At 39.3% G+C, this 17,394-nt stretch overlaps 1 protein-coding gene across 1 annotated transcript in view; it reads right to left on the bottom strand.

Moving 5' to 3' along the window:
- IKZF3 (IKAROS family zinc finger 3) overlaps window positions 1-17,394 on the bottom strand; it is a 97,297-nt gene that overhangs the window by 67,214 nt on the left and 12,689 nt on the right. The window contains exon 2 of the mRNA XM_033183167.1: window positions 1,174-1,227. Coding sequence (XP_033039058.1) covers window positions 1,174-1,227 — 54 coding nt within the window. The remainder of the gene's footprint in view (window positions 1-1,173; window positions 1,228-17,394) is intronic.

Raw genomic sequence — 17,394 nt, 5'->3', positions numbered from 1 at the left:
ACCATGGACTCAGTGTTTGATTTATGAATATCTAAAGTTTCTAATTTCTGCATATTATAATGTATACTCTGCAAACTCTAAGACACCATACTAAACAATGGTTCACTTTTCTCAAGCCTGAAATGACTAAAATACAGTGGACACCTAAACAATTAATATGAGCTTTAGGTTCAATTAAAAGATGTGATTGGCCGGGCGCAATGGCTCATACTTATAATCCCAGCACTTTGGGAGGCCGAGGCAGGTGGATCACCTGAGGTTGGGAGTTCGAGACCAGCCTGACCAACATGGTGAAACCCCGTTTCTACTAAAAATACAAAAGTAGCCAGGCATGGTGGCGCATGCCTGTAATCTCAACTACTTGGGAGGCTGAGGTAGGAGAATCGCTTGAACCCGGAAGGCGGAGGTTGCGGTGAGCCGCGATCACGCCATTGCACTCCAGGCTAGGCAACAAGAGTGAAATTCCATCTCAAAAAAAAAAAAAAAAAGATGTGATTACAACTTACAGTAACACAAAAAGGCATTTCAGTGATAAATTAAATTTTGTAATACAATGTAAGCTTTGATTCACACAGTGAGTTAATCGATGAGGGAATGCAGAAGTTATTTTCAGGAAATAAATTATTATAAATGTTTATAATTTATTCTAGAGCAGGGATCAGTAAACCATGGCCTGAGACACAAGTCTGACCATAGCCTGCTTCTGTGTGAGCGCAGGAGGTAGGAATGGTTTTTCCATTTTTTAAGGGTTGTAAGACATACAAAAAATAATATGTGACAGAGACCATATGTAGCCTGCAAAGTCTAAGTATTTACTATCTGGTCCTTTACAAAAAAGTTTGCAGACCACTGTTCTAGAGTAAAAATCGCAAGTTGTTCAAATACAAGCTACTATATTATTCAACAAAAACTGTCTTCAGAGCAATCAGCTGAAAAATTAAAAACAAACAAACAGTGATCAACATTAGATAGCGTGTGTTTGGCCCTAAGATGCTAAAGAACTTACATGATCTAAACGGATGAGTTCTTTTTTCATCAGCAAGAGACAACCATATTAAAAAAAACACACACATATTTCCATAGCATTTTTACTGCAACCAGAATAAGCATGATCTTCTTTCTTTGGTATTTTTAGTAAAGGTATATTTCCAGAGAGGAAAGACCCGATGTTACCTGTGGGCACAGACTGCTCCTGAGTGCTTTTGAGTTCCACATTTGTTTGTATATCTGAAAAGAAAGAGGTTATAAATATTAGCTACTTAGGGTACATTTCTACAGGTTTGAGCATTTTAAATTTAATAAGGGATATCATTTCAGAAAACTTAGCAGCAGAATTCCTCTTTCAGGGCAAGACTGCTCTTTCTCTATACTCTGCTTAAAAGCCTTTCAAGGAGAATGAAAAGAAAATATTGATGCAGCAACGTTACTCTAAGAACCGTCTGCCAGAGATCTACTTACACCAAGAATAATATGCAAAAAGTGGCTCCCATTAGAAATAATTTCATATATTCTTTATTCTTGCCCCATTTTTTATTATGAACACTGTTGAACACACAGAAAAAAAAACAGTTAAAAGTGGTAAATATGTATAAAATGAAATACCAATCAGCCATTAAAAAGAATAAAATCATGTCATTTGCAGCAATATCACATATCTTTCCACCCATTCATCACTCAATCCATTCATCGATCCAGCTTTTTTGATGCATTTCAAAATAAGTTGCAGATATCAGTCTACCTCAGTCCTAACATTTCAGCATGATTATTATTAACTAAAATTCAGTATCTGTTTATAAGATTTTAAAAGGTAAATTTTACATACAGTGATAAGCATAGATCTTAGGTGTAACATTCTATAAGTTTTTAAAAATGCATATCCTCATGTAATACAAACCCCTATCAAGATACAGAACATTAGCATCATCCCAGAAAAGCTCCCTCACATCTCTTACTAGTCAATTCCCACCCACATACTCCAGAGACAACTACTGTTTTGACTTTTTCCACCATAGATTAGTTTAGCCTATTTTAGAACTTCATAAAAACAGAATCACACAGACATATGGTATACATTATTTTGCCTGAGGCTTCTTTCACTCAACATAATGTTTTGAGATACATCCATTCTGTGGTGTTTATCCGTAGTTCATTCTTTTATATTGCTAAGTAGTATTCCATATGAATATCCCAGTTTGTTTATCCATTCTCTTATTGATGGACACCTAGACTGTTTCCAGTTTGGGCTATTTTAAGTCAAACTACTATGATATTCTTTTTTAAAATAATAAACTTTTAAATTTAGAGTAGTTTTAAATTTATGGAAAAATTACAAAGATAGCACAGAGAGTTCCCATATACCCCACACACAATTTCCCCTATTATTAACATCTTACATTAGTATGGTACATCTCTTATAATTAATGAACATATATTCTTACATTATTACTATCTAAGTATTCAGATTTCCTTAGTTTTCATCTAATGTCCTTTTACTGTTGCAGGATCCCTTCCAGGATCCCACATTACATTTAGTCGTCTTGTCTCCTTAGGTTCCTCTTGGTTGGAACAGTTTCTCAGACTTTCCTTGTTTTGATGATCTTAACAGTTTTAAGTACTGGTCAGGTATTTTGTAGAATGTCCCTCAACTGGGATATGTTTGTTTTTCTCATGATTAGACTGCAGTATGATCATCCTTGCACAAGTATTTCTGTGGTCATATGCTTTCATGTCTCTTGAATCAATATCTAGGTGTGGAATTACTGGGTTATAAGGTAGGAGGCATACATCTAGTTTCAATACAGTGAAACTAGAACTTGTTCAAAAGTGCATCTTCCTTCTACTTTGGGCTTAACTTGCTGTTTCTGCCCTCTTAAGGTGAAATTTTAGTGACTGACTTTATTCCTTTCTTCTTTTCTAATTATAAACATTTAAAGCTATAAGTTTTCCTGCAAGCATTGCTTTAGCTGCATCTCATAAACGCTGATGTTTTATTTTAATTATAATTCAGTTATAATTTCCCTTGTGACTTCTTTGATCCACTGGTTATTTATAAGTGTTTAACTTCCAGATATTTGGGGGAATTTGGGAATTCTTTAGCTAACTTGTTATTGAAGTCAAATTCCATTGCACTACAGTCAGTCAGAGAACACAGTCTGTATGACTGTAGTCCTTTTAAAAGGATTAAGACTTGTGTTTTAGGTGAATGTGCCATGTGTAGTTGAGATGTATGTGTGTTCTGTTTTTTGTTGGTTTTGTTTTGTTTTGCAGATCTAGCTCAGGCTTTATTTAGGAGGAAGAAAAAGTGATGTAATTGTTTTGTAACTGGAGTCATGGGCAAGGGGGGTACCCCAGGCAGTAAACTCCCCCTGGGCTGAGGGTTAGGGCTGAGCCTCAGGTGGGTCTCCTGTTCCCTATACTCCCCTGCACAGCGGCCTCCTCCACAGGCTCTGGGGAAGCCACAGGAGGGGGTAGGCTGGGTGGGGCTGCTGTGGCCGTTCACCTGGGCAGGACTTCAGAGGACTGGGACACCAGCTTCCCATCGCGGTCTCGATCTTCTTCACAACTACGGCCCTGGAGAAGCGGGCGCAGCTGAAGGAGCTGGAGCCCCTGCCATAGCCAAAGCTGGATCCCAAGCTGTAGCTGAGGCCAGTGCTTGTAAGGCCCCTGTAGGCTGAGCTCAGACCACCCTGGTGGTCTTCATATGGATACTCATGCTCTGCATCCCAGACTTCAGCTGGCTCTTCTCACCCTCCAGCAGCTTCCTGTAGGCGGTGATCTCAATGTCCAGGGTCAATGTCCTAGTACTTGTGCAGCTGATGCGCCACGTCCTGCTTGGCCCGCTGTAGGGCAGCCTCCAGCTTGGACCCCTTGACATTGGCATCCTTAACGGACCGCTCCCCACACATCCACAATGGCGGCCTCCAGGGAAGCCCTCTGGTCTTTGAGGCCCTCAGTCTCAGATTGGAGCCGGCTGATGTTCCAGTTTATCTTGGAGATATCTGTCTTTGTACAACGCAGGTCATCCTGGTGCTTCCCAGCCAGGGTCTGCAGCCCATATTTGATCTGGTGCATGCTGTCAGCCTTGGCCCAGCTGCAGTTGGCGATCTCCTCATACTGGGCCTCGACCTCAGCAATGACGCCATCCGTGTCCAGAGAGTGGGTGTTGTCCATGGACAGCCCCACAGATGTGTCCGAGATCTGGGACTGCAGCTCCCGGATCTCCTCTTCATACAGCTGCCTGAGGAAGCTGATCTTACCAGCTTGCCATCCAGGTGAGACTCCAGCTCTACCCTGTTCATCTATGCCTCATCGACATCCTTCTTGATAAGGACAGTTTAATTCTCCATCTCTGTACACTTACTGATCTCATCCTCGAATTGTTCTTGAAGTCCTCCACCAGCCCCTGCATGTTGCCAAGATCTGCCTCCAGCTTCAGCTTCTCCTGGCCCAGAGTGTCTGGCTGCCACGAAAGGTTGTTGATGTAGCTCTTGGATATGTTGTCCTTGCTGCTCCAAGTCATCTTCTGCTGCTGCAGGAGGCTCTACCTGGTCCCCAGCATCTTGTTCTGCTGCTTCAGGAACTGTGATGAAGGAGGCAAACTTGTTGAGGGTCTTGATCTGCTCCTTCTCCTCAGTGCACACAGCCTGGATGTTGGGGTCCACCTCCAACTTAAGAGGGCTCAGCAGGCTCTGGTTGACCGTGATGGCTGTGATGCCTCCTATAACCACCATCTCGGCCATAGCCTCCACCCAGACCCATGCTGGCACCCAGGACACCCTGGACACTGATGCTGCTGCCTACTTGGGAGAAGCTCAAAAGCTTGAGGAACTGATGCAGACACTGGGCCTACTCACATAGGAGTGGCTGCTGAAGGTCCTGGGGCCAGAGATGGACACCCTGTAGAACTTCTGGGTCACCCTGATGGACATGGTGGAGGCAGGAGTGGAGGCAGGTGAGCAGAACCAGGGGGAGATTCAATAAGGAGTGGAGAAGCTGCTTCTAGGTATTCTGTAGTTCTCAAGTGTACTGTTTAATAAATGTTAATTCGATCAAGGTAGTTGACAATGTCATTCAGAGCTATGGATATACTAATTTTTGACTAGTTGTTTAGTTGCTGAAAAAGGAGTACTAAAATCTCCAAATATTGTTGGAGATTGTTGATTTGTCTATTTCTCCCTGTTCTAGGGACTATAAAATATATCTTTAATTTTCCAGTCTTCTTAGAGTTAAAATCATACATTTCACATAAAATGCAGAAAGCTTGCAACCATTTAGGCCCATTTCCTATCCTCCAAGCTTTATACTATAGTTGTCATATGTATCACATCTGCATATACTTTAAACCTTACAATGCTAATTCTTGCTTTGAATAGTCATATTGTATTTTAAAGATTAAGATGAAAACACAGTACTTTCTATTTACCCATATATTTAACATTTCTGGTGCCTTTTTTCTTTTTTTTGAGATAGGATCTCACTGTGTTGCCCAGGCTGGAGTGCAGTGGCACAATCATGGTTCACCACAGCCTCAACCTCCTGGGCTCAAGCAATCCTCCCACCTCAGCCTCCCAAGTAGCTGGGACTATAGAAGCACCACCATGCCTGACTAATTAAAAAAAAATTTTTTTTGGAGGGATGGGGTCTCACTATGTTGCCCAGGTTGGTCTCAAACTCCTGGGCTGAAGTGGTCCTCCCACTCCGGCCTCCCAAAGTGTTAGGATTACAGGTGTGAGCCACTGTGCCTGGCCTGGTGCTTTTCATTTTTTCATAAATATTTGAGTTCTGATCTGGTATCATTTCCCTACAGGCTAAAGAACTTTAGCATTTTTAGCAGTGCAATTATCTGAGGGACTTTTCCTAGTTTTCATTTATTTGAAAATGTCTTTACTTTGTCTTCAATCTTACAGGATATTTTTACTAGATATAGAATTCTGGGTTTACAGGGTTTTTTTCTTAGTTTTTTTTTTTTTTTTTCTTTTTCTAGAGACAGGGACTTGCTTTGATGACAAGGCTGATCTTGAACTCCTGGCCTCAAGCCATCCTCTCACCTCAGCCTCCCAAAATGGTATTAGAGGCATGAACCACCACACCTGGCCCAGTTTTTTTTTTTCTTCCAGCTCTTTGAAGACGGCATTCCACTGTCTTCTGTCTTCTACTGTTTCTGATGAGAAATCAGTGATATCTTGTGTTGTTGCTTTCCTATGGGTAATGTGTTCCTTTTCTCTAAGTGCTTTCAAGATTTTTCTCTTTACTTTTGGCTTTCAGCAGTTTGACCATAACATTCCTAGCTGTAATTTTATTTGCATATATCCCACTTGGGTTCATGGAACTTCTTAAATCTGTAAAGTTATGTTTCTCACCAAACTTAAGAAATTTTCAGCCATTATTTCTTCAAATTTTTTTTCTGTTCCTTTCCCCCCGTTTTCCTTCTATAACTTGAATTATATGTGTTAGATCTTTTAACATTTTCCCACAGTTCCCTGAGACATTGTTGCTTTATCTCCCAACAATACCTTTTTTTCTCTGATATTCAGAATGAATAATTTCTATTTTCATATTTTCAAGTTCATTTACTCTTTCTTCTGTCATCTTAATTTGCTGTTAAGCCTATCTAATGAGTTTTCTTTTTCAGATATTGTAACTTTTAGTTCTAGAATTTCCATTTAGTTCGTTTTAATTAATCTGCTGAGCTTTTCTATTTGTTAATTAAAAGCATATTTTCCTTTACATCCTTTTCATTTTTCTCTAAATGCTTTCAAATATTTTTTCTGTTCCATTCTCCCACTCTTTTCCTTCTATAACTTCAATTATAGAAGTGTAATTATTATGGTTTATAAAAATTCTTGTCTGCTAGTTCCATTAGGTATGCCATCTTGAGGTCAACTACCATTGATTTCCTTTTCTCTTGAGTATGGGTCACATTTTCCTGCTTCTTCATATGACCACATAATTTTGGATTGTATGCTGGACATTGTGAATGATATATTACATAAATTCTGAATTCTATGTGTTCCTCTGAAGCATGTAGGAATTTTTCTTTCCTTGTTTTACTTTTTTTTAAGAGATAGGATTTTGCTCTTTTGCCCAAGCTTGAGAGCAGTGGCATGATCACAGCTCACTGTAACCTTAAACTCCTGGGCTCAAGCAGTCCTCCTGCCTGAGTCTACTGAGTACCTAGGACTACAGGTGTGTGCCACCACATCTGGCTCTTAAAGTTTTTTGTAGTGACAGAGTCTCACTATGTTGCCCAGGCTTGTCTTGAACTCCTGGCCTCAAGGGATCCTCTTGCCTTAGCTTCCCAAAGGGCTGGGATTATAGGCATGAACCACCATGCCCAGCCCTTTTTGTTTTAATTTTCTTTCTTTTTTTTTTTCATATTTTTTGAAATGAAAGGTCTTATACAAGAACAATAGTTCTGGTTGTATTACATAATGGAGGACTGGTCAAATAAGTAAACATAATATGAGAGCCAGGTTTTTCTCTCAGAGAAGGGAGTTACAATTATGGAAGCCTGTGGTACTGTATTGGAAGTGGATGTACCAGCATGAACTCGTGGCTTCTACTATATATAAAAAGATAGGCCAGGTGAGGTGGCTCATGCCTGTAATCCCAGCACTTTGGGAGGCCAAGGCAGGAGGATTGCTTGATGCCAGGAGTTTAAAATTAGCCTGGACAACATAGTGAGACCCTGTCTCTACAAAAAAATATTAAAATTAGAAGGGTGTGGTGAAGTGCACCTGTAGTCCTAGCTACTCAGGAGGCTGAAGCAGGAGAATCACTTGAACTCACAAGTTCAGGGCTGCGGTGAGCTATGATGGTGCCACTGCACTCCAGCCTGGATGACAACAAAGCAAAAAAAAAAAAAGATATAAAATATAGATGTAAATGTGTGTACATGGGTATACATAAATACAGTCCCTTTTCCTGTTCACCGAGAGCACCTAGGAACAGTGACACTACAATAGCTTCTAGATATTAACTTCTAAATATTATTCTCCATTTAAAGGAATGAGGCTCCTTGAAGAAATGATTTACTCCAAGCTGGGCATAGTGGCTCACTCCTATAATCCCAGCATTTTGGGAGGCTGAGGCAGGTGGATCATTTGAGGCCCGTCTCAGCCTCAAGTGTTTGAGACAAGACTGGCCAACGTGGCGAAACCCCATCTCTACGAGAAATAAAAAAATTAGCCAGGTATGGTGGCGCATACCTGTAGTACCAGCTACTGGTGTGGCTAAGACGTGAGAATTGAAAACATGAGTCTGGAACATTTTGCTGTGCCAGAAAGCAAGGAAGTGCTCACAGAATGAAGAGGATATCTCAAAAGGACAGAGCAGTCATCTTGAAGGGGTTTCCATTGGCCAAATCTGGGACAAGGGAGCATAACGATAATAATAGTATTAGATTATAACCTATTGAAAAAAAACCAGAAATTTATGAGTACATTCTGATATTAATAAATGAATAAATTAAAAGTCTGATGACAAATGGGATATTTATATAGTTTCAAAGTGCTTCTCTCCAAAAATATTTATTAATTACAAGGTTGAAAGAAAAGAGCACCTATATAATGGAAAAGCCTGCTTGATATCACTGTAACGGAGCAAAGTTACGTGTGATCATCATCAGTAACGGGACAAACAAAAATTATGTGCCTTGTGATAGTGAGTAGAACACAGCATCACTTCTGTGATATTCCTGCCACACATGCAAAACGCGAATCAAACCATAAAGAAACAACTAAACTCAAATTTGCAGGGATAGTTTACAAAGCAGCTAGCTTATAATCCTCAAGTTTCAAGGTTGTGAAAGACTGAGGCACTGTTCCAGACTAAAGGAGAGGAAAGAGACATGACAACGAAAAGCAATGTGTGATTCTGAACCGAAATCTCTTGTGGTAAAGAACATCATAGAAGCAATTGGAGAAATCTGAATGGGGTCTGAGGATTGAATGGTAGTAATGTACCAATGTTGATTTCCTGGTTTTGATTATTTTATTGTGAGGGCAGGGCACATACACTAAAGCATAGGGGAGAGAGAGAACACCGTGTCAGCAACATTACTTTCAAAACTTGCAGAAAAAAAGCTTTTTTGTGCTGTATTGCAACTTTTCTGTAAGTTTGATAGTGTTTTTTAAAAATGCTAACTATGAAACTTTCAACTGCATGCTGAAAGGATTCTTAACGGCGGGAAAAAAAAGAAAGAACGAAAACTAGCTCAAAGCTTTCGCATGAGCAACCTTCGTGTGGGAACATCTTTTAGTCACTGCACAGAAAGATGGCTTTTGATTTGGTGAACTAAAGGCAAAAGGTCCTGGTCCCCTGAACATTTTAAACCCTCTGACATTTAAATAGCTCTCAATGTTTTTAAAGTGTCCTTTGTGTACTGTAAATAACACCAGAAGTAACTGAGTGTAGTTCTAAGAGAAAAATGAGATTCTGACTACCTTAGCATTCATAACTTAAAAGAGATAGAAAAATGGTCTATGATCGGGCCACATGAATGTTCTTCTTAGCTACTAAATTAAAACACAACAACAAGATAGATTGAAGTACATTTCCCTCCCTAAACTTCAAGCTATTTATAGGGGCATGAAGCCCATTCAAAGACAGGAGTGGACAGATGGCGAAGGAACTCCCAGTTGAAGACCAGAAACTTGTTAAATATTTCTAAATGCAGCAAAAACATCTTAGTTTTTAATTAATCATTCTGTAACTTCTTTACACTTCAGTCCCCCCTAACGAAGCCACAAAAAGTTTCCATTTGATGGGGTCTACTGTGGTCTTTTTAATGTGTAGGCAGTCAACATAGCTTTGAAATATTTTCCAAAAGAATGCTCTACAAAGTTAAGTAGGAAGAGTCCCTATATTGCTTTTGATAGAAATATAGTTTCCTGTACTGATGTTTATACATAGCTGGTACAAATGATGGAAGAATCTTGGAGTGGGTTAGTTTTGTTGAAATATAAATCTCATCAATTGTCTACATTTCTCCTGTTATTTGGACAGGGAAAGCATTCTCCTGCCGCAAGGCCTTTGCATTCACCCTTCCCTCTGACTATAATGCTTTCCTCCTGGAAGCCACTTGGCTCAATTTCTCTTTTCGTTCAGGTATCTGCTTAAAAGACACCTTTTCAAACAAGGTTTACCTATTACCCTACATAAAATGTCATCCTCCATTGTCATTTTCTTTCCTCTTACCTTGCTTTATTTTTCTTTATAAAATTTCTTCCTAATCACCATCATTCATTTTTTTTTGAGACAGAGTTTTTGGTTTTTTTTTTTTTCTCTTGTTGTCCAGGCTACAGTGCAATGGCATGATCTCAGCTCACCGCAACCTCCGCCTCACCGGTTCAAGAGATTCTCCTGCCTCAGCCTCCTGAGTAGCTGGGATTACAGGCATGCGCCACCACGCTCAGCTAATTTTGTATTTTTAATAGAGACGGGGTTTCTCCATGTTGGTCAGGCTGGTCTCGAACTCATGACCTCAGGTAATCCACCCACCTCGGCCTCCCAGATCATCATCACTCATTTTTTTAAATCTGTCTTTCCCCACAAGAATGTAAGCTCCCTGAGAACAGGGATGTTGTCTGTTTTGTATTGCTGTATCTTCAGCTCCCACACTAGTGTTAGGTCATGATGGATACTGAATAAATATTTGTTGAATGAACAAGTGAAGTTTTATATCTCTATTGTTGATCCCTACGAACACACTAGATCAAGGTTTTGCAAACTATGGCTCACTGCCAGTTAGTGTACTGCCTGTGAACTAAGAATGGTTTTTACATTTTTAAGTGGTTTTTAAAAATCAGAAGAATACACTTGAACATTTTATAAAATTCAAATTGCAATGTTCATCAATAAAGTTTTATCGGAGGCCAGGTGCAGTGGCTCACACCTGTAATCCCAGCACTTTGGGAGGCCAAGGCAGGTGATCACTTGAGGTCAGAAGTTCGAGAACAGCCTGGCCAACATGGTGAAACCCCGTCTTTACTAAAACTACAAAAAAAATTAGCCAGGCTTGGTGGCAGGTGCCTATAATCCCAGCTACTCAGGAGGGGGAGGCAGGAGAATCGCTTGAACCTGAGAGGCAGAGGTTTCAATAAGCCGAGATTGCCCCATTGCAATCCAGCCTTGGGCAACAGGCCGAGACTCTGTCTCCAAAAAAAAAGGTTTTATTGGAACACAGCTAAACCCATTCATTTGTATATTGTCTGTGGCTGCTTTTGTACTCCACCAGTCCAACTAAGTAGTTGTGACAGAGATCATATGACCCGCAAAGCCTAAAACACTCACTATCTGGTCCTTTACAGAAACAGCTTATGGAGCCCGTTCTAGGTCTATTACTAATACTTTTATGGTTACTTTCAAAACTCTGCAATTGGAATTTCAAGAGAAAGTTGTGGTTTTCATTGATGCAGTAATCAAAGAAATAAAGCATTTAGACAGCACCTTTCATACAAAGCACTTTACAAATGTCAGTGATTGAAAAATTAACGCGACTTTTCAGAGGGTAAAAATATCCACCTCAGGATGCCAAATATCCAGATAAAATATTTTAAAATGAACATACAGGTATGTATACAAATATACACTTAGCATCATGTTTTCATCAGGATTTTTTGGTATCATTAGATAAAACCATTTTCTTATCTCATTTAAAAGCCAGAGTTGTAATCTAGCAGAAAACTCTAGTTAATACTTATTTCATTTATCTTTTTGCTCTTTCCACAACTAAATAACCAATTTCCTGATATGTTTTAAGGTTTAATTAAAACATAAGTGTTTTCCATTAACACCTTATCTCTTAAATAGCACATCTTCTAATGGACACAACTATTCTATTACTGAGATACTGACATATATATTAGACTGTAAAAGTTAAAGCTTATTTCTTTTGCAGTGTTCCACAGCACTCTCCCATTCATAGCCCTTCATAGCCATTCTAGCAATCTCAAATTGTTTTCTGCCAGTATAGAAAATGAGACTTCATCACATGCTTACTGAGGGATGACAATTTCAAATTTGTTTTTAGCCTTTAGATTCTCTTTTCATTGACAATGATACTGTATAAATTTTTTCACCAGTTAGCTTTTTTAAGATACCAAGGTTGCCGGGCGCGGTGGCTCAAGCCTGTAATCCCAGCACTTTGGGAGGCCGAGACGGGCGGATCACGAGGTCAGGAGATCGAGACCATCCTGGCTAACACGGTGAAACCCCGTCTCTACTACTAAAAAAATACAAAAAAAATCTAGCTGGACGAGGTGGCGGGCGCCTGTAGTCCCAGCTACTCCGGAGGCTGAGGCAGGAGAATGGCGTAAACCCGGGAGGCGGAGGTTGCAGTGAGCTGAGATCCGGCCACTGCACTCCAGCCCAGGCTACAGAGCGAGACTCCGTCTCAAAAAAAAAAAATTAATAAAGGGTTTTTGGTTTTTTTTTTCAGAGTTTCTAACACTTCATGTGCTATAAAATGAAAGGGGGCAGATTATAAATAAAATTTAAACTTGGAAATGGCAAGAGTCTAGTTAACTGAGATTTCATGGAAGTTCACATATGAATGTGTTACCTATTAGTTCAAATATAAATTATGAACAAAACCAAATATTTACATTTGCAACAAAAATGTGCAATCATGTTTTTGATTCTAATGGTTATAAACTTGCCTTTATTTCTAATACTGTACTATTAAATAATTATCATTCAATTAAGAATATTAGCTAACAAAATTTTTCTCTTAATGTCAGAGATCATATTTCTACTCCATGGTCTGTTTTCCCAGTAGGAAGTATAAGCACTAAAGGAAAGCAAAATGTCAAATCTCAGAAAGAAGCCTGTATTGAGTTTGCCAGCTGCCAGGCACCTCTGGTGCCTGACAGCTGCCAGAAAGCTGTCTCTGAATGTTGATATTCCATTCCTTCTTTATAATAGTAAGTGGAGTCCTTTATACCCATACCTCTTTTTAAAAAAGAAAAAGTTTATCTTATCTAAAATGTTCGCTTTTACTTTTTAATTAAAAGTTTTAGAAATTGAGGCACTGATTACTAGAATGTTTTCACAATTGCAACATTAACGCCTGGGTCCATAAATGTGGCAGAGAAGTGTTAGTTGTCATTTCTGCAAAATCCTTTACCAGTTCTCCGTATCACCATCATATATAATCATTCCTTAAATTCCATCAGTACAAGAACAGTTCTGTAGGATGAAAAATGATCCCTATCACTGATGAAATTAGCGTATTAGAATTGAAATTATTATCGTAACTAGCTTACCTCTCCTTCCTCTGCCAGCTGATATTTGAATGTCCCCTAATATCCCCCTACTTGGGTTATACAGCCTCTGCTTGAATACTTAGAATAATACAGAAGTTATTCCTTTCCATTTCAGAAAAACTCTAGTAGTTAAAAGTATTCTTTCTTAAATGTAGCTGAACTCAAATTTCTGAAATGTCTATTTCAGGTCCTAGTTCAGCTTTCTGGGAACATACAGGATAAGTATAACAGGATAGCTCAGATGCTACCACTCAGTTTCTTGACCATGGTGAGAGCTGTCTTCTGAACCCATTTTTGTTTGCCTGTGGCTCTCCAAAAACGTGGCATCAAGCACTCAGCCTAATAGTGCAATGAGATTTCTTTTTTTCTCATAACATTTCTGGAAGATAAATAGGGTCAATGGCATTTATTATTTTCCCCACTTTACAGACAAAATCCAAGATACAAATAATGACAAAAAACATAAAGGCCAGTAATTGCCCCAGGGCACAAAGTCAGTGACACATTAAGAAGAGAAGCAGGATTTGTCTCTTGAGTTTTACTGTTGCTTCAGAGAATTTAAATCGTGTTTTAAATGCCTTCCTATATAGATTATAGATTTTAGAAGGCCAGAACTAGAAGAGATTTTGGATCCAGTTAATTTCAAACACCTCAACTGACTGTGCACTATTGCTGACTGGGGGAAAGGAAGATAACAAAAACAAAGACATGCGTTAAAGTGAGAGTAATCCTCCCAATCATGAAATACTTCCTTCCCTATTTCCTTGAGCTAAGGTAAATGTTAAGAAACATCAAGACTGCTTGTTTAAAAACACCAGATCAAATATAACCATGTTACTATTTCAGTTCTTCCTACCCTCCCCTTTAAAAAAAAAAATGCATTCCATTTTTTCTACTAGATTATGTGTTTAATAAGGAAATTGTAGACCGTGGGGCGCAGGGGAATTGCTGACAACTGTAGTTAAAACAACAAAGTCAGTGTCTAGTGTTATTTTCCTGAAAAGGTCAGTTACCCTTAAGTTGTAGACAAAAACGTATATTCCAATTTTACCTTGTATATCACATGCTACCAAATGAACATGCAGAGAGAAAAGGAAAAATGGGCATTTCATGTCATTGCTACTTTATTTTTATTTTATTTTTATTTTTATTTTTGAGACAGAGTCTCACTGTGTGGCCCAGACTGGAGTGCAGTGGCGCAATCTCGGCTCACCACAAGCTCCGCCTCCCGGGTTCACGCCATCCTCCTGCCTCAGCCTCCCAAGTAGCTGGGACTACGGGCGCCTGCCACCATGCCCGGCTAATTTTTTGTATTTTTAGTAGAGACAGGGTTTCACTGTGTCAGCCAGGATGGTCTCGATCTCCTGACCTCGTGATCCGCCCGCCTTGGCCTCCCAAAGTGCTAAGATTACAGGCATGAGCCACCGCACCTGGCCTGTCATTACTACTTTAAAAAGATGTTTCTGGTAGAATGATTGAATCCAACATATTGAAATGAAGCCTAGTTTTATAACTGTAAAATAGCTGGAGCCAAAAATAAAATCATTAATTTGAAGTGGGTAACAGAGCCAAATATGAAAGTTGAAACAATCAAACTTCTAAAGGAAAACAGAATATTTTCATGACCCTGGAGTAGGTAAAGATTTTTCTTTTTTTCTTAGAGACAGGGTCTCACTCTGTTGCACAGGCTGGAATGCAGTGACATGACCCGTAGCTCACTGCAGCCCCGAACTCCTGGGCTTAAGCAATCTGCCCACCTCAGCTTCCTGAGTAGCTGGGACTACAGGTATGCATCACCATCCTCAGCTAATTTTTTAAAAAATGTTTGGAGAGATGAGGTCTCGTTATGTTGCCCAGGCTGGTCTTAAACTCTTGGCCTTGAATGATCCTCCCACCTCACCCTCCCAAAGTGCTGGGATTATAGGTGGGAGCCAACGTGCCCCGCAAAGAATTCTTTAGCAAGATATAAGCAGCACTTAGTCACAAAAAAGAAGCTGATCAATTAATCTTCACTAAAATTAAGAATTTTATTCATCAAATAGATTAAGAAAAATAAACAAGTTACAGACTGGGAGAAAGTATTTGTGCTACACATCTGACAAAGTACACATTCCTGGCTGGGTGCAGTGACTCATGCCTGTAATCCCAGCACTTTGGGAGGCCAAGGCAGGTGGATCACCTGAGGTCAGGAGTTTGAGACCAGCCTGGCCAACATGGTGAAACCCCATCTCTATTAAAATACAAAAATTAGCCAGGTGTGGTGGTGGGCACCTGTAATCCCAGCTACTCAGGAGGCTGAGGCAGGAGAATCGCTGGGAGGTGAAGGCTGCAGTAAATCAAGATTGTACCACTGAACTCCAGCCTGGGTAACAGACTGGGACAGAAAAAGAAGAAGAAGAAAAAAAAAACCTAAATGACCAGAAGACCTTAGATACTTCAGGAAACAGGATCCAAATGGCCGATAAATGTAAGAAAAGACATTCAATGTAATTACTCATCAGGAAAATGCAAATTAAAACCACAATGAAATACCGCTCCCTACACACCCATAAGAATGGCAAAAATTAAAAAGACTGATAATAGCAAGTGTTAACAAAAAGATGTGGAACAAGTGTAACTCTCAGACATTGCTAGTGGGAGGGTAAACTGATCCAACCACTTTGGAAACTCTTTGGCAATATGTATTAAAGCTAAACATACACCTACATTAGAACCTAGAAATGGTAGTCCTGGTGTGTGTGTGTGTGTGTGTCTGTGTGTGTGTGTATTTTATATATATTATATATATATATACACATTTATATATAGAGAGAGTCTTGCTCTGTCACTCAGGCTGGAGTAGTGTGATCATGGCTCATTGCAGCCTTGACCTCCAGTATTGGGACTACAGGCGCACACCACTAGGCTTGGCTAATTTTTGTACTTTTTCTTGTAGAGACAGGATTACACCATGTTGCTCAGGGTGGTGTTGAACTCCTGGGCTCAAGTGATCTGCCCACCTCGGTCTCCCAAAGTGGGGGAATTACAGGTGTGAGCCACCGTGCCTGGCCACCTAGGTATATATTCAAGAGACATGAATACATATATGTCCACTAAAAGACATGCAAAAGAATGTTTGTAATACAGCAAAACACTGGAAACAATCAATTGTCCATCAACAGCAGAAGGTATAAATTGTGATATATCCATACTACTCAATAATAAAAGAGAGTGAACTACTAATAAATATAACGACTTGGATGGATCTCAAAAATCTATTGAGGAAAAGAAGCTAGACTCCAGAAAAGCATATACTGTATAATTAATTTATATGAAATTCAACAACAGGAAAACTATCTATGAGGATAGAAGTCTGAATAGTGATTAATTTGGGGCAAAGGGAGAAATTAACAAAAAATGGACACAAGGAAACCTTCTGAGATGATGCAAATGTTCCATATGTTGATCTGCAAGGTTGTATATAGATGAAAAATAATCAAACTACATACAAAATATATGTGCACTTTAATTGTATGTTATTCCTTGATTTAAAGAAAATCCATTGAACACTGACACATCTCCAAATATCTAAATCCTAAACCTAAGAAATGCAATTATAACAGTATCTTCTTGCTTTTGAAAAAAACTTTGAATTTCAAGAGTTTCTCATGATTCTGCTACAGAATTTTTATAAGTTGCATCTACACCAACCACTCACTGAATGGGTTCCATATACAGCTTAAAATCAAATTGATTTACATGTCATGCATAAACTAAATATGAAGATGTTTTCAGTGATCACTAATTCCCCAAACTTCCCTGCAAATTGGGATTTCAAATGTTTCAATATCGGTATTTTTCTTTCAATAAACTTAAGCTACAGATAGTGTAAATATCACTTATCTTTGAAAAACAAAAACAAACAAAAAACCTCTCTTAATCCACATTTCCCTCCAGCAACATCCCACTGATTTCTCTTCTTCACCCTCATAGCTAAACTTCTGGAAAAAATGGTTTGTAATCAACGTTTCTACTTCCTCTATTCCCATTCCCGCTTTAACCACTTCGATTTGCTTTCCATCCCCACCACTCCACAGAAACCACTTTTGTCAAGGTCACTAGCAAGTGTTATGTTGCCAAAACCAACCAC

Source organism: Trachypithecus francoisi, unplaced genomic scaffold (genome assembly GCF_009764315.1).
Source record: "Trachypithecus francoisi isolate TF-2019V2 unplaced genomic scaffold, Tfra_2.0 Lachesis_group20, whole genome shotgun sequence".
In the NCBI taxonomy this organism is placed as follows: Eukaryota; Metazoa; Chordata; class Mammalia; order Primates; family Cercopithecidae; genus Trachypithecus; species Trachypithecus francoisi.
Note: the sequence above shows the minus strand (reverse complement) of the source record. Positions and strands in the feature narration are given on the sequence as shown.